Source organism: Eleutherodactylus coqui, chromosome 5 (assembly GCF_035609145.1).
Source record: "Eleutherodactylus coqui strain aEleCoq1 chromosome 5, aEleCoq1.hap1, whole genome shotgun sequence".
In the NCBI taxonomy this organism is placed as follows: Eukaryota; Metazoa; Chordata; class Amphibia; order Anura; family Eleutherodactylidae; genus Eleutherodactylus; species Eleutherodactylus coqui.
This window is the reverse complement of record NC_089841.1, coordinates 207,117,936-207,144,881: the sequence shown is the minus strand read 5'-3', so window position 1 is coordinate 207,144,881 and position 26,946 is coordinate 207,117,936. Positions and strand designations below refer to the sequence as shown.

Sequence of the window (26,946 nt, the reverse complement as noted above, 5' to 3'; positions counted from 1 at the left end):
CATAAGTATGGCAAGAGAGTTTTTATTTTACTTTTATTCATTTTTTTAAATAATTAGTAAAACTTTATTGTTCTTGTTTTTATTCTCAGAGTGAACAACAACGTGCGATGCTTTGATCGCTCCTGCCGTATGATGTAATGCCATAGCATTACATCATACTGCTATCGGGCAGGCGGTCCATCAGGCCACCCCACGGGCACGGCTTGATAGGCAGTCTGCCAAGACGGTCACTGCTTTTTTTTTCAGTGTGTTTAAATGCCTATAAAAAAGTGTCTGAACGTTAAATGCCATCGATCCCAAGGAATTCCACAAAAATGCACAAACCAAAGTCGGTTGCATGTAGTGTGTTTTATATGTCACTACAGACTACAGGGGTTGTCAGAGATGTCCCCCACTAGCAGCTCGGGGTCTTCACTATGATATAATTTTCACATGCTGCAGTAGCTTGTGTGCAGGACAATGCTGCAGCCAATCACAGAGCCCAACAATCACAAGCCAAAGCAGTTTGTATTGAGTGTGTTTTATATTTCACTAAAGGACCAGATTCTTTTTAGGGATTTTACCCAGATGTTGGGTTTACTGCCCTATTTGTCATCAAAACACTGAAACCAGCCTTATTGATTTAATTATGAAGTGCGTGCCATGGTAGTACATTAGGGCCTCGTGTCCACGGGGACAGATCCGCAGCGGGTCACCCACATGCGTGATCCGCGCCCCATAGGGATGCATTGGACACCCGCAGGTAATTAAATACCTGCGGATGTCATTTTCCTTTGAGGCGCAGATTGCGTCTGCGGGAAAACACCCGCAGCATGCTCCATTTTAGTGCAGGTCTCCTGCAGGCTTCTATTAAAGCCTATGGAAGCCGTCCGGATCCGCGGCACACCCGCAGCTGAATTCCTGCTCTCTGGCGCGAGAGAACAGGAGTTTTTAAAAAAATGGAGTGCATAGCGCATGCGCGCGGCATGCTGTCGGCGTGCCAAGCACATCCGCCAGGCTGAATAAAGAAGTTCCGGCCACGACAGAGGGCAGATCTGCAGCGTCTGGACAGGTAAGTAATGCTTACTTTTTAGCCTTATGTCCGCGGGAAAGGAGGGACCCGCTGCGGGATTCTGCATGAAGAATCCGCGGCGGGCCTGATTTTCCCCGTGGACATGAGGCCTTAGGCTGCCTGTCCACGGGCACTTTTGCATTGCGTTCCCTGCAGCGATAATCCAGCCGCGGGGAACGCAGTGCACGCTTTCCATAGCAGCTCCTCTGTCCACGAGTGGAGAATCATATTGATTCTCCGCTCGCGGGTGGCGAATCGCAGCATGCTGCAAATTGCCGCGATTCTCCACAGTGAGCCTATCTGTCAGTTAGGCTCACCACGGAGATCTGTCCGCCGCCTCCTGCTCCCAGGCTTCGGCTCCGTGGACAGGCCGCCTTAGATGGATATTTTGCAACAGACGGACATTTCGCAACGCCCGTGGACAGTCAGCCTTAGATGTAAGGACAACAGACAGGAAGAGCTGCATGTGCAGTATTACCTATTGACCACTAGATGGCAACAGTGTATCATATGGTCCGTTTCTATAGTTTTGTGTTTCTCAGTTCACAATACTATTAGGCTGGGCTCACACGGATTTTAATAGCGGAATCCACAGTTGGTATCAAAATCTGCCACAAATGGCGTGCATTGAAAGTATGTAAAAAAATCGCTTTTTCCTTCACACTAGCAGAAGCGAATTGCGATTTCCACGAGTGGAGGAAAAATCGCAGCATGCTCTTTATTGCTATAGTCACCACGCGGACGTTATTCATTGAAGTCAATGGAGGCCGTCCAATCCACAACCTATCCGCAATTAAGATTGCAGATAGGCCGCGGTACCCACATCATCACCTAGTGACAGTGTGGGAAAAACAAATATTTAAAAAGAAAAAAATCTAGTACGCTGTTGTACCGCCTCTAGCTTGGATACAAGATGTGATACGGGCAGGCATGGAGACTCTAGTACCCTCTTGTACAGCCTCTAGCTTGGATACAAGATGCGAATCAGGCGGGCATGGATGCTCTAGTACCCTGTTGTACAGCCTCTAGATGCAAGAGGTGATACGGATAGGCATGGAGGCTCTAGTACCCTATTGTACCACCTCTAAGCTTGGATACAAGATGTGATATGAGCGGGCATGGAGGCTCTAGTACCTTGCTGTATTGCCTCTAGCTTGGATACAAAACGTGATACTGGTGGCAGGGAGGCTCTAGTACCATGCTGTATTGCCTCTAGCTTGGATACAAAATGTGATACGGGTGGCAGGGAGGCTCTAGTACCATGCTGTAACGCCTCTAGCTTGTATACAAGATGTGATACGGGCGGGCATGGAGGCTCTAGTACCCTGTTGTACTGCTTCTAATTTGGATACAAGATGTGATACAGGGGGGGGGGGGGGCTGGAGGCACTAGTACCCTATTGTACCACCCCTAGTTTGGATACAAGATGTGATATGGCCGGGTATCGAGGCTCTAGTACCCTGTTGTACCACCTCTAGCTTGGATACAACATGTGATATGTCTGGGCATGGGGACTGTAGTATCCTGTTGTACCACCTCTAGTGCCTGCAAAATAGATCCAACAGACACAGGGGCCAATAATAATGGTGCCATCCTCTCTGGATGATGGACAACAGAACAGTTGGATCTGCTCATTCTTGTGAGGTAATCAGATGATCCTATCAACTAGTGGCCTATTTAGGGCATCCTGAGCCCGGTCGGCTTGTGTACATGCCCTCACGCATCCAGTGGTTCCTACAACTCCTTACAGTCCGGTCAGAATGGCCCAGGTGGCGGCAATTTGTCAATATGACCATCCAGCTTCTTACATTCTAATGCGCCCCTCTCAGACTCTGTTAACTGGGCGAAATATCTTCAATCACGTTGTAGAGGCGTCTAGTGGTCAACAAGCTCTACACAAACAGTAAAAGAGGTCGCTGCACATAAGGAGCCTCTGAGAGCCTTTTTATTGGCCAACGGGCGAACCCCTTCTAGTGGCAATATCGCTCATCTAATCAGCCCACAACTCCAATCATTTGCATATCTGCCTGAGATGGAACTGCATGCTGCGTTTTGCAGTAAAACCAATAACTACTTCTAGGTGTGTAATTTTTTTGGCGACTGTATATTTGATGGCTGTAGTTAGTTGGGTTGTGTTGCCCAACTTGGCCACTAGATGGTGCATTTGTTCAAGAACTGAACTATTTTCAGTGGGTTTTTCTACGTTGTAGATAGACTGGAAATTCAAAGCTAGAGATAATGTCTGACCATAAGCCAGCCTCCAAAAAGTCAGTTCAAAACTGATTATTTTTCAAGATAAAATGGAAAGTACTTCAATTGTGTAAAAAAAAGTTAATATTGTTTACCACTTAGATGACAGAAACTGGGTAATTCTTCCTTATAAATTCAGTATATAAGACTATGCATTCTGCATTACTCACCTTAGATGGACGTTGAGAACCTTACAACAGATGACAATGGCAGTCACACTACAGAGATATCACTTTAATTCTCTATAGCTTTCGTGAAGAGTCTTAACCCTTTCCAATCCACTGTCTGAGGTCTGAAGACATTATGATTTAAGGCTGTACAGCTCTGATGTTGGAAGACGCCCGTCGGGGTTCTCTTACTGTATATTGCCAGCCTCTCTGCTGTCGGAGCCTATGCAACATGTCACCTCATGCAGTACTGGCTTTAGCCAGCATATAGCGCTGTTGTATAACAGCAGAAAAAGAGTAAGCCCCCTAGGAAAACCAGGATACAAATTGGATTGGAAAGGGTTAAAACTACTTCCAAAATATATGGGCTTGAGAATCTAAAGACGATATTGTAGCAAACCTCTGCTGTATGGTGCTTTGGTGAGCAATACTTTTTAGGGAGAATACCAAGATATCAAGGTCCTTGCCCTGTAATATTCCTTTACATAATATTATATACAACTGCAAGAAAAAGTAAGTGAACCCTTTGGAATTACCTTGATTTCCTCATTGATCTCTAATAAAATGTGCTCTAATTGTTAGCAACACCGAGTTATGGAGAGCAACCTCTAGTAGGTGAAGAACCAAAAGTGCCAATTGTGTAGAAATGATATAAGCTTTTATTGGAGATGATCAAGCCTAGCAGGCCGAGTACCTCTTCCTCAGACAGCTGGATAAAAGACTGTGCTTTAAATACAAGTGCAACATAACAGAGAAAGACGGATTAAGAATCTTCTTTAGGTTGCCCGTCAAATACAGAATTTAATTTAAACTCTCCACCCTCATCCACAAAGTTCTCCATAGCACCGCGCCGCCCTACATTGCTTCCCTCATCTCAATCTACCACCTCCGCTAACAAAACCAGATTAAGCGCCCCTTTAACTCGAACCTCTCATTTCCGCCTCCAAGACTTCTCCAGAGCTCTGATATATCCTTCTTGAGTACAGGTACCCAAAACTGTACACAATATCCCATGTGTGGTCTGACTAGTGACTTGTAAAGAGGAAGAACAATGTTCTCGTCATGTGCCCCCAGACCTCTTCTAATGCACCCCATGATCCTATTTGCCTTGGCAGCAGCTGCCTGACACTGGTTGCTCCAGTTAACTAAAATCCCCAAGTCCTTTTCCATATTTATTATTTCGCTCTTGCAGCGTTTATACAGGCCGATACATTGTTGACTCGTTCGAATGAGAAATTGTTCAGTCGTTCACATTCAGTGTATTAGTGAGTGAGAACAGCTGAACAATCGCTATTTAACCCTTTCCAATCCAATTTTGTATCCCGGTTTTCCTAGGGGGCTTACTCTTTTTCTGCTGTTATACAATGGCGCTATATGCTGGCTAGAGCCAGTACTGCATGAGGTGACACGTGGGATAGGCTCCGACAGCAGAGAGGCTGGCAATATACAGTAAGAGAACCCCGACGGACGTCTTCCAACATCGGAGCTGTACAGCCTTAAATCATAATGTCTTTAGACGTCAGACAGTGGATTGGAAAGGGTTAAACTCATCGATAAGTAAACGAGCCAACGATGATTTTCTGTCCTACATAAAATAGATACATGAAATCATTCGTCATTCAGTTTCTGGCTACGTTTAGACTGAACAATTATCGTTGACTTTCGCTTGTTTGAACGATAATCCTTCCATCTAAAAGGGCCTTAAAACATCTGACGGATACAAGGTGTCCCGTAAAGCAGCCAGATCCCATAAAACGAGTGTAGTCTGTTGTACGGCTCCATACAACAGGGACATAAATACTGCCGTGCGCATGAGGCCTAAGGGTGCATTCACACGAACGTATATCGGCTCGGTTTTCACGCCGAGCCGATATACGTTGTCCTCCTCTGCGGGGGGGGGGGGGGGGGATGGAAGAGCCAGGAGCAGGAACTGAGCTCCCGCCCCCTCTCCGCCCCTCTGCACTATTTGCAATGGGGAGAGGCGGGCGCGGCTAATTCGCGGACCTTAGCCCCGCCCCCTCTCATTGCAAATAGTGCAGAGGGGCGGAGAGGAGGCAGAAGCTCAGTTCCTGCTCCTGGCTCTTCCATCCTCCCCCCCCCCCCTGCACACGAGGACGATGTATATCGGCTCGGCGTGAAAACCGAGCCAATATACGTTCGTGGGAATGCAGCCTAATACAGAATCGATTGATGAGTTTATAAATATATATACAAAAAAATCCACTTGATTCCAGGAGATTACTGTAATCTTTTGTAGGATTTTATTAGGGATTGTCTGAAGAGTACCATACAAAACAATCTGGATGTTGACATAGAAATGTGAAATTTACTTCATACAAAGATCGTAAGGCTCCAATTACAGGTAGAATTTCTCCTATTTTACAACAGAAAGTTATACATATCGGTTTAATATGAGCTCCCAGAGTTGTGTGTAAAGAAGACGAACCACAGAAGAAGTACATTGTAATTACATACAGTAACACATAGCACTGTTCCAACATCATCATCATAAACCAGCTAAACAGAACCTCTACTGTACAGACAGAATACAGGAAATATCACAGACCACCGCTGGCATCCGGCTCCATCTTTCATCGGACCTCCAGGTTGACCGGAGCCTACCAAATCCCTCCCAGCTGTCAAATGACAATTAACAACCAGTAATAATAGCTCGGCCATAGTTTTCATTTGTCTCCCTTTTCAATATTTTAATCCTCGGGGTGAAAGGAAATGCTATTTTAAAGCGGAGATCACATTTTCCATTAGTCGAGGGATAAATAGAAACAAACCTCAGTAAATGTCGGCTGCTTAGACCACAACAGATGCATTTTATTCCAAGAGCCGTGCACTTCAGATTAGTGGGAAGCGAATGGCCAACTGTGATGAAATGTTACATTCGTTATATTGTATCAACTCATAATGAAACGACCATTCAGACAGCTGCACATTAGGGTCCCTATATTACAACTGCAACATCCCGAGCCCACATGGCTACGTTATTGAGCTGAACGTAGACCACCACCAGGTAAGTCAGGGGTGCAGTACGAACCCCGTATTACAGCTGTCCGAAATATGCCCTAGGATGAATAAAGTAATCTCACTTCATCCAATCTTTACATCAGGTTGTGTTTATAGCAGTGCTTCTTACCTCCAGTCCTCAAAGTATCCCAACAGGTCATGTTTGCAGGATTTCCTACAGGTGATGTAATTATTGTCACAGGTGTAGGATATTCCCAAATCATGACCTGTTGGAGGGACTGGAGCTGAGAAATACTGACTTATAGGACACAAGGGCAAATCACATGACCCTGACTGAACTGATACAAGCCAATATCTGTATGTATCCACTAGAATTGAACAGGACCTCTAATTATATTTTAGGTTTCCCAAAATATGATTTAAAAAATACAAAAAAACTATATTAAGAACTCCGCCTCACAAAAGCAGACCTTGGTTTGTGGGATATCATACAAAACGTCTACATGATTAGTACACTCCCAACTTTTTGTATTTAAATTGGTGGTCTGCCCTCTCTGTCACCGATGACCTATCCTACAGGTCATCATTAGTTGATGGATGCGGGTCACTTGGGACCCCATCCATCAGCTGATTGTCCATCAGTGGGCCTGACATTGTCATTAGCCATCAGTGTATGCAGCGGTTTCACTTCCATTGAAATCAATGGGAGAGCTGTGCCGTATGGCACTATCTGCCTCTCGGGCTCAGGATGAAAAAGAAGGCAGAAAACTCTTTTAACTATTTTATATGTATTGTAACTTCCGTATGATAAGAATTGCCTGTTGAATTAAGGGTCCTTCTTATTAGTTTCAATGGTAGATGCTACAAACAAAAAGTAGTACAGCAATGGGCCAGAACACTAAAGCCAAGGCCTGCTTGTGTGTTACAATGTTAGGTAAGTCCTACTGAGACATAGGTGTAACTGTAATGTACAGCTGGGTGTACGAAATGAGTAATGGCACTGAGGTAGAGACTGATGTGAAGAAATAATGTCTGCTACTGCTAGGGTAACTTTATTGAGGCTAATGATATCTGTTTTCTATAGGAATATGTATCCTTCGGTTCCATGATGTTCCCAGCATACGGAGAACACCTTGTAAAGGGGGAATGGAAAGGTTGCCATTATCACACTTGGATTATCCATCTTTACCCGCCACCTTCTAGAACATCATACATTTTCACTCTACTAAAACCTCTTCTTAGGCCGAACTTGATGGAGACCAATATAAACTAATCAAGAAGAAGAGTGGAGGACTTGTCTATAGCAATCTCCTACAGTAGCTTTCATGTTCCTACTCCCCTTACAAAAAAAAAAGAGACTGAATCTCATTTTTTATGTTCTTTACCAGTTTATAATGTATTTCACTTGCAATACGGCCATCCACTTCCATCAGTCATGCTTTGCACTTGCTTTCACTTGCTTCTAGTCCTTCTACATGTCGTATATGATAAAATGTTAGCAGACAAACAGTACACAACTTGGACAATGAAAGACGTTGAAATGTTAATGCACATAACACTCTGCTCCACAGTTTATGACGTTCTCAAACCAAATACATATAGAGAATATGACAATTCACACGCTATAATGAGTAAGTATGGGCCTCCAAGCACATGGACCATTCGGAAGGACAACTGTCATCAAGATATGCCCTACTGCAACGATGTCCTATGATACAATGTCTCACGTTGATAATGTACTTAAAGTGTATTAAAGTGGCATATAGAACATATTACACCCCTTTCATGGGCACTAGTAGCCTTACGGACACCTAGACTCTCCCATGAAATGATATGGCAATGACAGGAATCAGACAACAGGGTCTTTAGCTCCAAGTCGGTTTTATAAATGTATATTGTATTACAATGTATCTTGATGAGAACTTTCCTTCACACTAATATTGGGGAAAAAAGTGGATACATTTGCCAAACTGTACAAGACATTACAGATCACCAGCAACGGGAAGCCCCATAGCATGCCTACATATGCATTAATGAGAAGCTATACAGAAATACTGTATACTCAGATTAGATCTGACCTTAAACTAAGCCCTTCTGTTCTCCGAATGACAAGCAATATGTAATCTCTTGGATAAATAGAAGGACATGAACATTTCTGTTGGCTGGATCGTTTGTTTGCTGACACTTTTTCAATATGGTTCCAAATTGTGGCCATGCTTTCTTAAAAGAGCCCCCCATGCTACAATTATGCATACTGGACTCCTGACTACATCCACATATGAATATACTTAGTAGCAGGGTCCTGGATGGAAATGAAGAAGGATGGACACAACAGCTTAGAAGGTAATGTATCAGTAAGTGATTATAAGAGGCTGTTATATATGGGACACTGCGGTGAGTATAAAGCTCTATGTTAGGCAATGCATCCAATTACCTCCTTTTTTTTCTTCAGCTCTGAACTGTTACTGCCTGGATTCAAGAAACAAAACATGAATTCACCTTTTTAGTAACTTGTGTAGAAATCAGAGAAAATCTGTATTGTGTCAATGCAGAATAAATATCCAATGCAAGCCGTTTCCAGTTAAAATAATTCTCTTAAGGCCCTTTTACACACAAAGATGATGATGGCTTTTGAGCGATCATTTTGCATAAACTACTGCTTGGTACTAATGCCTATTAGTACCAGTTAATAGTGTGTGAGACACTGGGAGCTGTATTCAGAGAACAGACCACCCGCTGTTCTTTGAATACATCCCCTTTGTTCTGCCACGGGGCTGACAGCTGAGACAATGTTATCAGTGCTTCCCGGGCAGAACATAGCGTGCGGTCCAGCTTATCAGCTCTTCTGCTAAATGATGGATTTCATGCCGAACTGAAAATCATCGTTCGGCAGAAAAGTGAAAGAGAGGCACATTTACACGCAAGGATTATCGCTCAGAAGATGGCTTTTGAACAAATGTTGAGCGATAATCGTTGTGTGTAAAAGAGCCTTTACTGTACGCTTTCTCCGCACAGAAAAACAATGTGGATTAGGATGTAAAACGTGTGATATGTCAGGGCCGTGCCGCCAGAATACCACATCATTACAACTGCTGAGCCCGACCAAGATTACAGTAGGGTTACAAGGTGGTCTAGGGTCAGTGCAATACAACCGTGGATGGTTCGGGTGTCGCGGCTGCACAAATGTGGCTGTATTGTGACCAAAGACTGTTGGTTTAGCTATGAAGTCAGTGGTAGGCTTATGATCCACACCGAAAGTGACATAGATATTCTAATTAAATAAATTACACAATTCATTAATATTATACAAAATCTAAAGTATAAAGTGGCTTCATGTTTGCAGGATCTGAGATTCCGTCAAACACAGTGCAGTAGATTTGATATTTAGGGTAGGACTTCATGTGTACGATGTCACCAGTCACCACATACAATGTAACCAAGTGAGATGATAAATGACTCAATTGCCTTAATAAGTGATGAGTGACAACAGGAGATGTGACACTTATCTCAGAATGTGACAATGATTCATTTCTAAATATTTCCTGGTGTAATTCAATGAAGTATCAGATGAATATATATAATAGTGTAACGTATATAAAGAGGACCTGTCAGTCTCCTGGCACGTCTGGTGAAGCATGCACTTATATTCCCCATAAAGTAACAATTCTGGATGATATTTTCTTAGAATTCTATATTGTGCTGTTCCTCTCTTATTCCTCCAATGAGTATCTGACTAAATTGACAACGGGGTGTTACTAGTTACTCACATTGTCCAATCAGGCTGCTAGTATCAGATGGTGGAGACCCCTTTGACAAGGAGAATAAATGTCTTGGAGGGATAACACAAAGTGGAGTTTGAAGAAAAGATGTTACAGAATTATTATTTAATGGGGTATACAAGGATTTACAGACAAATCAGGGGTGATATGTCCTCTTTAGTAGTTTTCATTAAGGAAAGCAGCTCGGTAGTTGCAACTGAAAATAATGACAGTAATACACTTCTTTTCTGTCCTTCCAGATCTTCCATCTGCTATAATAATGGACATATCAATAGATTCAGGTGCTCTGATCGCCCATGTTTATTTCAGTAGGCAGAGGGGGTAAAGTGATTGCCTGGCACCGATAAAGGTTCTTCTATGGGAATGGGCAATTTATAATCCCATCTGTTAGATCCGTCATTAAGCCCATTACAGTTAGGGGATCGGGCAGATCACGATATTGTTGTGAATAGCACCAAAATCAGTGGGATCATCGATGCTCAGCTTAAAGAGGTATTCCAGCCTAAAACATTTATCCCCTATAGGTGATAAATGATAGAATGGAGGGGGTAATCGCTGAATAGGTGATAAGATGTTTATGAGGTCTATGCTGCGTTCATGCAACCATGGCAATCCCAGAGCAACCATAATGGGGGAGATTTATCAATACTGTCTTAAAGCTAGACGGGATAAAACTAGCAGAAGCTACGCTAAATGTATTACACTTATCACATGCAAATAAGGAAGATGGAACAATATCTCTGCAGCGCCACCTATTGGATGGCAGCATTCCTTCAAATCAATGTAAGACCCTTTAAACAAGTCTTTAAAACAATGATTGGGAATTGTAAACCAAGCCAGAATCCATACACAGACAGCTGTTTCGGGGGTTTTGCCTCTCATCAGTGTGCAGTAGGATCCTGGCTTGGCTACCCTTCCTGAACCCCAGTTATCACAGGCACACGCTATGTAATAGATTTGGCGTATCTTGCCAGCCATGTTAAACACTTCTTGGCTGGCTTACTGGTGTGTCAAAATAATGGTGCACAACATTAATAAATCTGGCACATTTTAGGTCTCCAACTAGGCCATGTCTGCCTTTTTTCAGACACTTTTCAAAACTCTCCAGTGAGGCACAAAAAGTGTCTAAAACACATAAAAAATCTAGAACATGACATGTATACCAGTTCTTTGGCGCATTTTGAGCCAGAATTCTGTCACTTTCTGCTTAGCAAAACTCCCTATTATTTACCTTACTTTAGCATTTAGGAGATGAAGAGGAGAGGAAGAGAAAGCAGGAAAAACAGGTAGATGACACCTCCAAAGCAAAGTGAACTAAATACATGCAGGTGCAGGTTATCGGGGCAGATGGGCTCTCACTATTTGATCAAAAGGTGTGCTAAGAGCCTCAAAGTTATAACTATATAAGTAATGCAAGGTAATATTCATGTACTTGATTCGGGCTTGGTTTGTGGTGCTTGCAGCATGCTGTCACACCCTGTCTGTGTGTTTGGAAGTACAACCATGTCTTGTTTTCCAAAGTCTGCAATTCCCAATTACGTAAAAATGTTCAAGTTCCAAAATATAAAATATCAGGTTAAATGCCAGGAAATAAAATATTTAGCATTGTCACTAGATGTTATGTGTGTCCAATGCTTTATAATATTGGATGTGAAATGTTCATCTGGCATCATGCTCGTCCTGTGACTGTGGGACTTCGGCTGTCCTCAAACTGCATTAACGTTGGGCATATAAAAAACACATATTATTGTATCAACACATGTAACGTGTTGGGTCCAGTAGAGATAGGCAACTGAAACTGGAGTCATGTTTTAATGCTACCTGTAAGTATCCTTATTAGTGATGAGCGAGCATACTCGCTAAGGGCAATTACTCGAGCGAGTACCTGCCCGCTCGAGAGAAAAGGGTCGGCTGCCGGCGGTGGGCAGGGAGCTGCAGGGGAGAGCGGGGAGGAACGGAGGGGAGATCTCTCTCTCCCTCTCCCCCCCCCCCCCCCCCCCCCCCCCCCCCCGCTGACTGCCGCAACTCACCTCTTACCCGTGCCGGCAGCCGAACCTTTTCTCTCGAGCGGCCAGGTACTCGCTAAGGGCAATGCTCGATCGAGCAATTGCCCTTAGTGAGTATGCTCCCTCATCTCTAATCCTTATACATAGTTGATGTGGCGATCAGCTTCTGTGAATGTTGTAGGTATATCTACTGCTAAGGAAAATTTCCCCTTTAATTGTGAATAACAATATGGATAGTGACCAGAAAAAGAGATATTTTAAATGTTATTACTTACTTAAAACTTTTCTTTACCATATTAACCCTTCTTTGTAGAAAAAACTAATTGTGCATTGCCTAGGGAAGCATTACGGCGCGATCTGCTTGGGCCAAACCCCACTCCCTTCCCTCGCTCGTCACTGGCAGTTGTCCTCTCCTTTGTGTGCCAGGGTCACCATGTTAATCACTAACTTAAGGCCCTTTTAAGGTGCTTTTATACTAAATGATTGTTTCGATTTCCACAATCCAGCAAGAATGTGAGCCACATCGTTCAGTGGAAATGCCGGCACCAACGGCACAACGAATGAGAAGTCTTAATTTGTTAAGTTCTACATGCAGAAAACTGAATGACGTATCGCTCCGCGTAAACAGGCAGTCATTCACTTATGAATGACTGCCTGCTTACTGTGGATGGAGGCGGCAGTCTGATCCCCGTCCCGATTCGCCTTCATTCGGTCAGCGGTGCTTGTTCCTGTGTAAAAGTCCGGAAACGATTTTCGCTGGGATGATCTGTTGGGCATCTGTTGCAGAACGGTTGACTAGAGGTGCGGTTATGATCCAATGAACAATCAAAACTACCCAATTATTGTTTGGTGTAAATGCATGCCAAGCCAATGATATACCATTGCTAGATCACCGCTGGTTGCAGTGTAAAAGGGCCTTGAGAGCAGTAGGTCCCGCAGCCCCATCAGCTTGTTTGCATAGATGGAGCCGCAGGCACACTGCCAGACATGATTGTGCCTATTAGGCATGAAGCAAAAGCAAAGAGGAAGGCTGAAAAGGTGAATAACTTGAAGAGCCCTAAGCATCTCGGCAAATGACTGCCTTTATGGTCTAATAACAGAAGAGTCTTAAGATGCAGATTTAAATAAAAAATACAATTTCGAAAAATTGCATTTTTTAGAATACTCTTCAAATTTTTATTTTCAGTTGAACTTGAAATTTCTCTTTTAAGTACAATGGGTAATTGCTTAATGAGCAATAACATTGTATCACTGTGTGCAGTAAAAGCTGTTTTATGTAAGTGCCTTTTAAATAACAGTATCTCTGAAGTACCCTCAAGGTTTGGGCGTCTGAATGAATGTAGATGACAACTCAGGTGTATTCATTTCAGATACGGATTTTTTATGGATGTTTCATCCTTTTACAATCAGGATGTGCAGCTCCATTCTGCACGTCAACCTGATATTGGTGGAGAATTTTGGTGACGTGATGTCAATGAGGAAAAGAACAGTAATTCAGAAAATAAGCATTTTTTTCTTTCATGGGAAATAAATTTAAGGGTGTATTCCAGGCTTTTACAAGCGATGACCTGTGGATAGGTCATCACTAGGTGATCGTGGGGATCCTTGCTGAACAGCTGATCGTCTGGCCTGCAGTCAGTGCAACAGGACGGACGTCATCATCGGTGGTCAGAGGAGAAAGTGTAATAGGCAGGCTTCACCCCCCATTGAAATCAATGGGAATGTTGCCTCCTATTAACGCTTTCCAATCCACTGTCTGACATCTTCCAACTTTCCGATTGAAGCCTCTACAGCTCCAATGTTGGAAGATGTCCGCCAGGGTATTCTTACTATATATTACTGGCCGCTCTGTGGTCGGGCATGTCACATAACTGCAGTACTGGCTCTAGGCAGCAGATGGAACCATTGTATAATGGCAGAAAGAGAAAAGCCCCCTAGGAAACCCTGAATCCAAAATTGGATTGCAAAGGGTTAATCTTTCAGCTCTGACCGCAGTGAAGGACCAGAAGTGGTGTAGGAAGCAGCACTCTCATTGATTTCAGAGGGAGTGAATCCTGCCTACTACACTCCTCCCGAGTGACCGATCCCCACTGATCAACTATAACCTATCCAGAGGCTTGTAAGAGCTCGAAATACCCCTTTAATTGACTTAAACAATATTCGAAATTTGGATAGCGTTTTCTCTCTTCGTATAACTAAAAAGGCTTGTGCAGTCGGTATAAACCGTATACCCTGACTAAGTAGAAACAGACATATTTTTCACACGTATTACACATAAAATAAGAATCTGCATTGCCCCTGGCTGTAGTCACCACCAATATACCAGCTGAACAGCTTCCATGTGCTGTGCAAATATCTGTGTTTTAACAAAAAAAAAATATATATATATATATATACACACGAGGCATAGACTAAAGGAGAAAATAAACCATTGGGAACAAAAAAAAAGCAATATTGCCGGAAACGTAAAAATATTTTTCTCAACATGCGCTTGTGCATTTAGGTCTGTACAATTAAATAAGTTAAGAAGACATATTTCTTTACTACAAATATACCAAAATATTTCAACACATAAAAAGGTAAGAAAATAAAACCAGCAAAAAATGTTGCTTGTATAGGCATCGGTTTCCCGTTCCACTGCCGGGGATGACTGCACTTCTTAGTACTAGTCCTCTCGGGCAGGAAGGGGTTGTAGGAAATTCCCCTGAGGTTTATATTCAGAGTGACTCTTCTGGAACAGGTGAAACTTTTTGAAACTTTATACACATCATTATGTCAACTGCTAAAAATATAGAGATATCTCCAGAAGTACCTCACTATACAGTAAAAAACAATGGAATCTAGACAATTTACAATGCATTTCCGCATTTTTGGTAACAGTATTTATGACTCATTTCAGGACTGCGAAGCCCCCTATGAGATATGGTGGGGAAGAGGAACCTCTGAATATAAACCTCAGTTACTAATATTGCAATATTTTTTTAAGAGCGGTTGGCAACATTAAGTGCCGAGCTGATTTTACATGCCAGCCACTTCCTAAGTGGGCAGTAGTACTCGTTGTGGAACTGCTCAAACTCCGGAGTCTGTCGGATGTCATGTAGAAAGGAAATGTCAATGTCTGACTCCAGCAGGACGAGCAACAGCGGTAGAAGCACCAAGAGCAACCCCAACGCTACCAAAACCAGCCGGGAGAAACTCTTCAGAAACGCATTCAGCTGCATGTTTCCCATCAGGAAATTGTAGCTCACATTTAGCGCTTTCCTGGCTTCCTTCAGTTCTTCTTCCTCTGCAATCAAAAACGCATGTTCATCTGCATCAAATTCCTCAAATGAATCGCCATCTTTTCTTTCCCCCTCTGCTCTGAGCGAGCTGTTAAAGAGCATCTCAACCCCTTCGTCTACCGGGGTGGGCAGCAAGCTAGCACTGGGGTTGTACACCTGCTCGGAGATGGTTAAAGGCTCCTCCTTCAAGGGGTCCTCTCCATCATGTCGGAGATCTGGCATCACCTCTATATCCCTAGACGGGGAGTTGCCAGGCACGGGGGAAGAATTGACATCATTCTGCAGTGAAAGCAGGATGCCTGAAGAAAAGGAACAAAGGAAGAACAATTGTTAGGATTTCTGTATGTTCATATCTTGTAACACAGAGCAGTAGGGGACAATGCAAGTTTTAATGGAGAAGGTACAGTTAGCAACACACAAGTCATTGTGAGGATACCTTAGTTAGTAGTTATAGCTTGTTCCATATTTGTGGAGCTCAGGGCAGAAATCTAACCTAAAATCTCTTTACTTATGTCCCTGTACTACTGCCACTCAGTGCTACTTCTCTCTGTCATGGCGACTGGCATAGTCATTCAACCTCATTAAACTCAAACCTAACACTTTCTCCTCTTTACTTCATTACATCTCTTCATTAACCCCTTGAGTGGCACGCCCGGAAATTTTCCGGGATGAGCTCCACTGCTCATAGCGACATAGCCCGGAAGATTTCAGGGCTATGTATCACTATGGGAGCTGCAGAGCACAATGCCACAAGCTGTGACAGTGTGCTCTGCCTGCACAGCCCCACAGAGAACAAAGCAAGGGCTTTGAAAAACCAGCAGAAGATATTGCCGATATGCTGTAATCTCCTGCTTTGTTTACAGGTTGCCATAGAGACCATCGGCTTGTCAGAAGCAAGCCGATGATCTCTGTGGCAGGGAGAGCTGGTGCTTGGCTGTCAGAGGACAGCTAGGTACCTGCTCTTACAGCAGAGAACAGAGAAAACCTCCGATCTCTGCTGTGTTAACCCTTTACATGCTGCAGTCTATGTGACTGCAGCATGTAAAGGGCTGTCACTGCAGCATGTAAAGGGCTGTCACCATCGGACCCCCGGAATGTGATCAGGGGTCCTGATGGGTCCCTGTGGAAGTCCCCTAAAGGGACAAAAGAAATAAATAAAAATTAAAAAAAAAAAAAGGTTAAAAATTATAAAAAAAATTATAAAAACACTTGTCTCCCTTTACTTTGTAAAAAATCAAAAATACAATCACACATGTGGTATCCATGCGTCGTAATGACCCAGAGAAGGAAGTTAATACATTATTTATCCCCTTAATGACATGGCCCCTTTTTTTCTTTTTTCCCCATTTCTTTTTTTCCTTCCCCCTGTTTAAAAAAATCATAACTTGTCCAGCAAAAAACAAGCCCTCATATGGCTGTGTCAATGGAAAAATGAAAAAGTTATGGCTCTTGAGACGCAACTGCAAAATTAGTTGAAATTCAATGATTAGACCATTTTAAAAAACCTGCCCTGGTGGGCACGACAGGTTGGTAGGAAACCCGTCACTCAAGGGGTTAAAGGGTATTTCCATCTTGGGAATCCCATCCCAACGTCTTCTAGATATGAGCATAAAGCACTCGGCCAATACATCATATTTTGAAAATGCCTCGTTTTCCGGAAATTGTTCCAGTAATTTACAACTAATTGCTGGGTGATCGGACAGTTTGCGCGATGCAACGGAAATATCTGGTGCTTGTGTACTTGCAACTCCCTTTCTAATCTTCTTCTGGAAGTTCTCCTGAACTACTTTAATCTTCCTTCAAGTTGTATAGAACTCATTGCCTGGGGAACCACCCACCCCCACTATGGAGCACAGATGACTAAGGCTTGTGCACTTCCACGTCTGGTTGCACATCTGCGTCAGAACCTCCGACCAAAGGTTCTATCACAGATGTGGCCCAAAATACCAGAAGAAAAAGCATTGCACACGGGAAATGGACCCCATTGTAGTCAATGGGATTCGTCCGGCACTGTTTGGTTCTATCAAGAAACTGAGCCGTTCGGCGACGGGGACTCCTCTTTCCTGCTCCCCAAATGGAGAAAAACAGGCGCAGCTGTGAAACTACCCTAACTCCGTCTGTGATCATCTGATGGAGCGAGAGGTAGAGATTCCCGCCACCCAGAAGATCACCAAGGGAGTTACAAGTGCACAAACACTAGCCATCTATACTCCATAGTGGAAGGCGGTTGGTTCCTCAAGCTACAATTAGAAGGAAGAATAAAGCATTTTAGGAGAACGGAGCATTTTCGAAATGTGAATGCAATGGCCGAGTGCTTTATTTTCACATTTAGAACACATGGTAATGGGATTTCTGAGATCGGAATACCCCTTTAATCTTAGATACCCTGTAACCCTGAAAATAAGACAGGGTCTTATATTAATTTTGCTCCAGAAGATTTTACTTTTATATGTATAGCTGCCTGGAAACTATTTAAATTGACTTTTTTAAATAACTATAACTAGGGCTAATTTTTGGAGCAGGGCTTATATTTCAAGCATCCTCAAAAATCCCCCCAAAATCATGCTACATCCTCAAATCCTGAAAAATCACACTAGGGTTTATTTTCAGAGAAAATGGGTATCAGATCTGACAGAAACTCCACTCGACACATCTTCTCCTCTATTCTTATAGGTGCTGCTTGAAGCCCTTTGCCTTCAGGGCTTCTGTGGCTTTCCTCTTCTCTCAATAGTCACAGGATATTGAACTTTTAGGCTACCTTCACACATGCAGGATCTGATGTGGAAATTGTACCACATTTACAGTACATGCCAAATTAATGAGAATTTCTAAATCTTCACATGTAGTGGAATTTTTCTTTCACATATACATGTGCCGTATGTCTATTTATCTTGCGAAAACTGCACGTAAATGTAGCAGATTTTCGCCATGGAGACGAATGGAAAACATAAAAACTGCAAATACATTTTTATTGCAGATTTTAAAGAGTTTTTACTGCTGAAACGCACTGAATCTGCTTGGAAATCTGTGTTTGTTGATGTTTAAAAATTAAGTTTGCCAGTGTGAACTCAGTGCAGGAATTACCACTACTGTATCACAAAAAAGAAAAACGTCCCGCAGCAGAAAATCCACATATAAAAACACTAGTATATACAAAATCCGCAACGAAAACCAAGTTTTCAGAAAGGTACATAAACTTCACTACCCCAGCATAGCCAGCTCTGCTATCTTTTCTCCTTAGGGAGAGCGCCTAGACAGTGAGTGAGGAGACTCAAATGGCCACGCACGCTCCTCTGGGTAATATGCAAATAAGAGAGATGGAATAATACCTCCACAGCGCCACCTATTGGAAGACGCATTCCTTCAAGCCAAAGTTAGACTCTTTATACAAGCCTTGTAACAATGACTGGGAATTAAAAGCAAAGCCAGACTCCATGTACAGACAGCTGTTTCAGGATATTTGCCCTTCATCAGTGTACAGTAGGAGTCTGGCTTTGTTAGTAAGAGGTCAGAAACGCTATCTTTTCTCCTTAAGGAGAGCGCCTGGACGGTGAGTGAGGAGACTCAAAAAGCCATTCATGCTCCTCTGGGTAATATGCAAATAAGGGAGATGGAATAATACCTCCACAGTGCCACCTGTCTGTGCATGGAGTCTGGCTTTGCTTTCAATTTCCAGTCATTGTTACAAGGCTTGTATAAAGAGTCTAACTTTGGCTTGAAGAAATGCTGCCTTCCAATAGGTGGCGCTGTGGAGGTATTATTCCATCTCTCTTATTTGCATATTACCCAGAGGAGCATGGATAGCCTTTTGAGTCCATCTCCCTTATTGTCCCTGTGATTAGAGCTCTCGCTGACTGTATTTTGTAACTGGTATGTTTGATGTTTTGTACTTGTATTCTGTTCTTAGCTCTATAAGATACCCTGGAGTGCTATAGAATGATATCAGAGACAGTGTCCGCTCCTGTGCTGGTCGGCATCTCGTCTCATGTATCAGCTCTTCCTAACATAATCTATATGACAATGTCCGGATCAAATATGCAGCTTTTAAATTTCATGCAAATCCAGACAGTATTTATTGATAAATTGAGGACATTTTCATGTATGCCATCCACATTTATTAGCTTGAGTATCCAGATATGTAAATACGATGTTTTGGTGTGTGGAAGACTTTTTTTCAAGTTGTGTCTGGTAAAGGACAGTGCGGCGCGAAGATAACAGCGGCGAGAGCCGCGCTGTCAGTCAGACGGAGACGGAAAACTTGGCCAGAGTAAACAAACCGCTCTCCGTTTGATGCATTTTACAAGGGAACATCTGGACCTTCACAGAGAATATAAAGTGGAGGTCAGATACGGGCTTAAACATAAGGATGCTTTCGCACTGCATTCTGCAGTATTTATTGGAGATGTGTATATATAATATATAATGTCAGGAGGGTTTTCTGACATACAGCTCAAATGAAAAAAAGCTATATAGGCAGAGATTGCAGCAAACTATACTACGAAGGGTCCGCTGCAGGCTGCTCGGGCAGACTCCGGGGTGCCATGCTGCTGAGTGCAGGGGCAGTGCAGTCAGCAGGGAGGAAGGTGCAGGCCGCTGCTGTGATTCACTGCAGCTCTACAGCACCATAACTGTGGGGCGCCGAGCTGCACATGAAACGACTCCCGGAGCAAAGCTGAGAGGAGATGCCGCACATATAGGACTGCGTCATCCTCAGCCTGTAGCCACACCTCCTGGAGCCGTAACCACGCCCTGACCCAACTGGCCACGCCCCTGGGTACCGCATCAGGTACCACCTAACCTTGCTACGCCGCTGCACTCTTGTACTCTCTTCTTTTACTCAATAGGTTTGGCTCCATTGCCAGTGTTTTACTTATACAGTCATTGTTAAAAAGAAAAAAAAAAATCAAGAACCTAGAAGAAGTTGTCGTTTTACTGCAAACTCAGCATGCACTTACATCTAAGGCAGAAGATTAGAATTGTGGCATGATAAGAAGAACAGTCTTGCCACCTGATGCCCTAAAATTGGTGCCACCCTGGTCCTCTAAAAGGCTCTCAGAGGCTCCTTGTCTGCAGTGACCTCTTTCTCCGCAGATGATTAGAATTGTGGCATGATAAGAAGAACAGTCTTGCCACCTGATGCCCTAAAATTGGTGCCACCCTGGTCCTCTAAAAGGCTCTCAGAGGCTCCTTGTCTGCAGTGACCTCTTTCTCCGCTGGTGTAGAGCTTGTTGACCACTAGACGCCTTTATGATGCAATTGAAGAGATTTCGTCCAGTTAACAGAGTTTGAAAGGGGGCGCATTATTAGAATACAAGAAGCTGGTTGGTCGTATCGACGAAATGCCCTGGCTGTTCCGACCAGGCAGTTAGGAGGTGTTGGGATGTGTGAGGTATGCACACAAGACGATGGAGCTCAGGAGGCCTCAACAGACCTATAGAAGAGAGGATCGTGTGAGCATCTCCAACTATTTTGCTATCCGCCATCCAGACACAGCTGATACCATCAGTACAGGCCCCTGTGTCTATCGGAACCATTTCCAGGCACTTGGTTGAAGGATATTTGATCCACAGCAACCATTACATGTACTGCCTTTTGACATCCACCCACCGCCACCTCCGGTTGAAGTGGTGTAATGAATGATGAAACTGAACTGCTATGGAGCGGAAGCGGGTTGTCTTCAGTGAAGAATCCATGTTTAGTTTGGGGATTGACTACATCTTTGTTTGCAGGCCTAGGGGTGAACGCCTCAATCCTGCCTTTGCTGTGGAGAAGTACACTGCCCCCACTGCCGGTGTAATGGTCTGGGGCGCCATGGCATACAACAGACCGTCACCCCTAGTAGTGGTACGAGGGACAATGCCAGCTCAGCGATATGTTCAGGACATCCTGCAGCCACATGTGTTGCTTCTAATGAAAGGGCTTCTCAGAGGCATTTTGCAGCAAAGGTGTCACGGGAATGCCACCTCAACATTGTCACACTTCCGTGGTCTGCCCGGTCACCAGATTTATCGCCAGTAAAACATATATTAGATCATCTGGGATGCCAACTTCAACAGCCTACAAGATTGCATGATCTAGAGGCTCAGTTATTGCAAATGTAGACTGATATGTCGCAGGATACCAAACAGAACCTGTATGCCTCCATGCCCACCCGTATCACATCCTGCATCGAAGCTAGAGGCAGTACAACAGGGTACTAGAGCCTCCATGCCCATCTGTATCACATCTTGTATCCAAGCTAGAGGCAGTACAACAGGGTACTAGAGCCTCCATGTCCGCCTGTATCACATCTTGTATCCAAGCTAGAGGCAGTACAACAGGGTACTAGAGCCTCCATGCCTGCCCGTATCACATCTTGTATCCAAGCTAGAGGCAGTACAACAGGGTACTAGAGCCTCCATGTCCGCCTGTATCACATCTTGTATCCAAGCTAGAGGCAGTACAACAGGGTACTAGAGCCTCCATGCCTGCCCGTATCACATCTTGTATCCAAGCTAGAGGCGGTACAACAGGGTACTAGAGCCTCCATGCCCACCTGTATCACATCATGTATCCAAGCTAGAGGCGGTACAACAGGGTACTAGAGCCTTCATGCCCTCTCCGTATCACATCTTGTATCCAAGCTAGAGGCGGTACAACAGGATACTAGAGCCTCCATGCCCGCCTGTATCACATCTTGTATCCAAGCTAGAGGCGGTACAACAGGATACTAGAGCCTCCCTTTAAGGGTTCAGTTTTCCACAATAAATTTGCTCTGATATTGTAATTTCTTACTTCTATCAATGTTATAATCACACATAGAAAGTTTCATTCTATGCCGACAACTCCTTCTAGGTGTTTGATTTTTTTTTACACTGAGTGTATAAGGGTCTCCTCCAATGTAGAACTATGAATCCCCCCTCAGATCAAAGCTGCCAGCAAACCAACAGGTTTAAGCATCTAGTGCACAAGATACTCTGTTTGGACACTCACTGCTCATCCACTATGTCAGCGGCTAAACTTATACTAAGGTTACATACATGAAAAGCCATGTGAGAGTATAGTCTGACATTAGCAGTATCTTCAAGTCTCAAAAACAGTTTTATTCAAAGAGTACTCCAGGGTGATCTCATCGCGGGGGGCCTGTACAGGACCCTGAAACATCAGTCGGGGGGTTTAACTGCCACTGTCAGAACTGACAGCTGCATTAAATGGGTTAACAGCTCCAACGAGCCGCACAGCTTATCGGAGCTGGTGCAGGTGGGTATTGGCTGTAAAAAACAGCCAGCATCCGTGATATATGGAGGGAGATCACCCCGCGATCTCCCTCCATACACATCCTGAACCTGCAAGATGTAACCTTACGTCCTGTGTAATTAAACGGTTAAAGAGGACCTGTCATCTGTCCTGAAATGTATGTTTTAGTAAATACTAAAAGGCTTGCACGTTCGGGATGTGTATAGAGGGAGATAGCGAGGTGATCTCCCTCCATACACATCCCGAGCATGCAAGACGTAACCTTACGTCCTGTGTCGTTTTAAGGGGTTAAAGAGGACCTGTCATCTGTCCTGAAATGTATGTTTAGGAAATACTTTTATTCCTCATAACACAACAATTCTGGAGCATCTCTTCTTAGAACTCTGTCTTGTGCCATTCCTCTGTTATTTCTACTAGAATTGTATGACTAAATTGACAACTGGGAGTTCCCTGCTCTTTGCACCGTCTGATAACGTCAGCATTGATTTAATAACGGGAGAGTATGTTGGGACACCCCTCTCAATAAGGAGGAATAACCGGAACGGTACAACGCAGAGTTATAAGGAAAGATGCTCCAGAATTGTTAGACTATAGAGAATATAAGGATTTATTCAAAGAGACGCGAAGATTAACAGCCCCTCTTTAAGGAGGCAAAAGGTTCAATTACAAATTCAGAGTTGGAGAATGGGGAGTCACAATGATGAAATGATCACTTTATAGGCAAGCCTAGTAAGTAAGTGTCTATGAAAGTGATCCAATGTTACTTATTACCAATGCCAGGGCAGCCATAGTAAACAGTAACAACAGTAACAACTTTAGACAGCTACAGGATTGAACCTGACATAAGGCTATATATTACGGTTCCAATGTCCGTTCCCAATACTTCCCCCCTGTCCACTCCTCAGTTTCACAGCATCTACACATGGTAGACTACAGCATAAAATCAGGTTTTACCAGCGCTCGTTGCTTTGATCCGAGATCCAAACTTCAGCAGGCGAATGAAAATCTCTTTGTTGGAGTGATTCACCAGGCGCAAAAGAATACTTTTTGTAGTCCTGATTTTAACCAAGCACTTCACCATCATGACTGACTCTCTTAGCTGCTTTGTATTAGTACTAAGGTAGAATAGCTGCGGTCTGCCGCTGCCAGAAATGTTTATAGCGAGCAAGAGAATAGGAAGGTCACATAAACAAAGCCAAGGGATTTAAATGGGAGGATCAAGTGATCCGCCGCTCTAATAATAAACCGTGGAACTCAACACTTTATCCTTTCTCACTTGGTTACAAAAAATGTTAGCAATTAATGGAGTTTACTGTGAACATCCATCTTTGGGTAATATCAGGACTGCGGTTGTCACTTACTCTTCAGGCTGGTACAGTAGTTACAATAAGTCAGTATGTACTTGGAAACTGTCAGCAAGCTTCTGTTAATGGAGGAGTTATATGTCTGTATGTGATCGAGTACACAATTGTGCACTGTTGACTGTGGGCTGTTGGTCGGATTAGCTCATTAACCCTTTCCAATCCAATTTGTACTCTGGTTTTCCTAGGGGGCTTACTCTTATAAAACGGGGCAATCTGCTGGCTAAAGCCAGTACTGCATGATGTGACACTTTGGATAGGCTTTGACAGCAGAGAGGCTTGAAATATGCAGTAAGAGAACCCCGATGGACGTCTTTGAACACCGGACCTGTAGAGCCTTAAATCTTAATGTCTTTAGACATCAGACAGTGGATTGGAAAGGGTTAAATGTTAAGAGTACAATCACATATAGCAGAATTGGTGCAGATTTACTGCAAAATCTGCACCAAAAACAGTGACAAAATCTGCACCAATAATGCGGATTTCGACGTGAAGTTTGATGCACGTCCGCAGCAGAAGTAACCTCTTCAATTGCTGCGAAAAAGCATTAAAAAAGTACATCCGCACCCAAATCCGAAGTGCAAATCATTCTGCGGATTGTGGTGTATGAACGCACCCTAAAGTGGTCGTCCTCTCTGTAAATCCAAACTAAAAGATTGTGCTGGGATCCTGGAGATAATCCGGTAAGGCGAAATCGGTCACCAATTTGTAATTTTCACTACAGTGAAGAGAATCCTCTCAATCAAAATGCCTTAGGCCTCATCTCCACAGTATACGCAGATTTCTACAGCAGGAGACCTGCAAGTCGGGGCGGAAATGATTTTTAAATGCTTGCCAGTGATTGCGGATGCGATTTTTTTTTCTGCACGGATGTACGTGGATGCACTGCAGATCGCCCGCGCAGAAAAAATTGCACGAGAGGTATCTGCCTACAGATCCGCAATGCATCCGCAATTCATTGCGGATCTCTCACTTCCATAGAGATCAATGGAGCCCATCCGCACAGAATCGGCGGTAAAATACAGCATACTCCGATTTATTTTGCGCACGCGGAATCCACAAATCAAATCCACATGTGTGCATGGAGGTGCAGACACTCCATGTTTTCCTATGGGCGGCATGAACTGTGGATCTTCCGCACAGGTACTGATCGCGGATTCCGCAAATCAAATCTGCCCATGGACATGAGGCCTTATGGGGCAAATGGAAAATGGGTTTCCAAAGAGGATAACCTCCAATGCTTTACTACTCTGAATCTGCCTATTAATATATGAATACCCAATTGCAGGTATATATGCAGGCCATACATTAGGGATTTTAGATGGGTGATTTCTGAGCCACTTGTCATTCATGGTTGGTTTATGAAGGTTGGGGGGGGGGGTTGTTTTAACTTCTGATATCGTGGTTTAAAAGGACAAACTTCTTTATCTCTGCCATGATCTGTGGCCTCATCTGGGCATGAATAACTATCTAAACACAGCACCTGACAGTGACCAAAGAATCTGATGCGACATATCAACTTTTCCATAGACATCTGCCTTTGCTCAGCATCTGTCTTGCTTGTATCCCGGAATCCCTCCAACACTGAGCAGAAAATGGTCGGTCTACATCGACCATCCGTAAGTGAGACCACCTCTAGTATTTCCTAAAAGGATGCAGTCCCATTACACTGAAAAATAGTACATTTATGGTTCTGTTCTTGAGGAGGTGGACTACTCAGTTCATCCCTTGATGTCTGCTTTTCTGGATGCTAGACAAGAAGTGTACAGTATAAGTATATAATGAAGTATAGGCACATTAGATGCAAATCTACATGGCTGAAAGGGGCCACAATGCAGGTCTAGAGCATTGCACACACATAAGGTAAATGCCGGATATAGAAGGAAGGGGTTGCAAGCAGGATGGAGAAAGATCCGATAGCTAAGTAGGCAGAAAGGAGGGAGAAGATCTAAGTCCAGATAGTGATAGTAAAACACAAAGCTTGGTTTACAGAAGGTTTATAGCAAGAGTAAGTTCAAGCCGCAGATAGTAATACAAATAATAAAACCTAAACTCACTCAAATATATGCTAGCCTGGGATGGAGGTCCTTTGCTCACGTGCGGGCTTTCTCTGGGAGGCTCGGAAAAAAAGTTGAAAGGTCAGGCGCAGTATTCTGCGTTCCTTTGCACTATCTAGCACACTACTTGATACATATCTAGTAGACAATGAATGTCTCTATAACCAGACAGTAAGTTTAAAGCGAGCCTCTCACAAGTTTGTATATTGTAGCGATCATACATGACATGCTGCACTGGGTATGTGTGCTCAGCCTAAGGGATATACTGCACTATCTCATGATGTATTGTATATGGGTAATCTCTTCTGGGCAAGCGCTCAAATAGTTACCCTTCTCATATAAGACAGTAAGGCAGGACCCTGAATGAAGGAGTAACCACACACATTTCTAGACACTCCCAAATAATGCAACATAGTGTCAGGGGTATATACAATGTATTCCCAGAGGCATAAGCCCATTATGCCACAGCACTATGCAGAACAGATGCAGAGTTAGAATGCTACACCCCAGGCACACATACCCACAATGCAACACTGTACAGGTATACGGCTGGATTCACACAGGCAGGCGTAATATCGGGTCAAGGAACTCGGCCCGATATCGCGTTTGCCAACGTGCTTTTTTTTCTCCACGATGCAGCATTTTTTTTATTTAAAAGTCCCTTAAATCACTTCTGTGAAATAGCGATCTTCATATGTGTGTGTTTCACCAGTGTCGAAGGACCGCAAGTGTTTCCCATTGATTTCACTCGCACGCACATTGCGCGGCATGCGAAGGCC

General features: G+C 43.6%; 1 protein-coding gene and 1 long non-coding RNA gene across 4 annotated transcripts in view; one reads left to right on the top strand and one right to left on the bottom strand.

Moving 5' to 3' along the window:
- Nucleotides 1-7,825, top strand: part of LOC136628321 (uncharacterized) — a 59,776-nt gene extending 51,951 nt beyond the window's left edge. Inside the window, exon 3 of the long non-coding RNA XR_010792870.1 lies at nt 7,532-7,825. This is a non-coding gene — a long non-coding RNA (uncharacterized lncRNA). The remainder of the gene's footprint in view (nt 1-7,531) is intronic.
- Nucleotides 7,826-14,685: 6,860 nt separating this feature from the next.
- The window catches only part of FRMD3 (FERM domain containing 3), a 146,055-nt gene continuing 133,794 nt past the window's right edge, over nt 14,686-26,946 (bottom strand). For 2 of the 3 annotated variants that reach the window (XM_066604126.1, XM_066604127.1), the window contains exon 14: nt 14,686-15,812. In XM_066604126.1, the coding sequence (XP_066460223.1) occupies nt 15,214-15,812 (599 nt within the window). In that variant the 3' untranslated portion in view covers nt 14,686-15,213. The remainder of the gene's footprint in view (nt 15,813-26,946) is intronic. The other variant, XM_066604128.1, reaches the window with a different exon arrangement.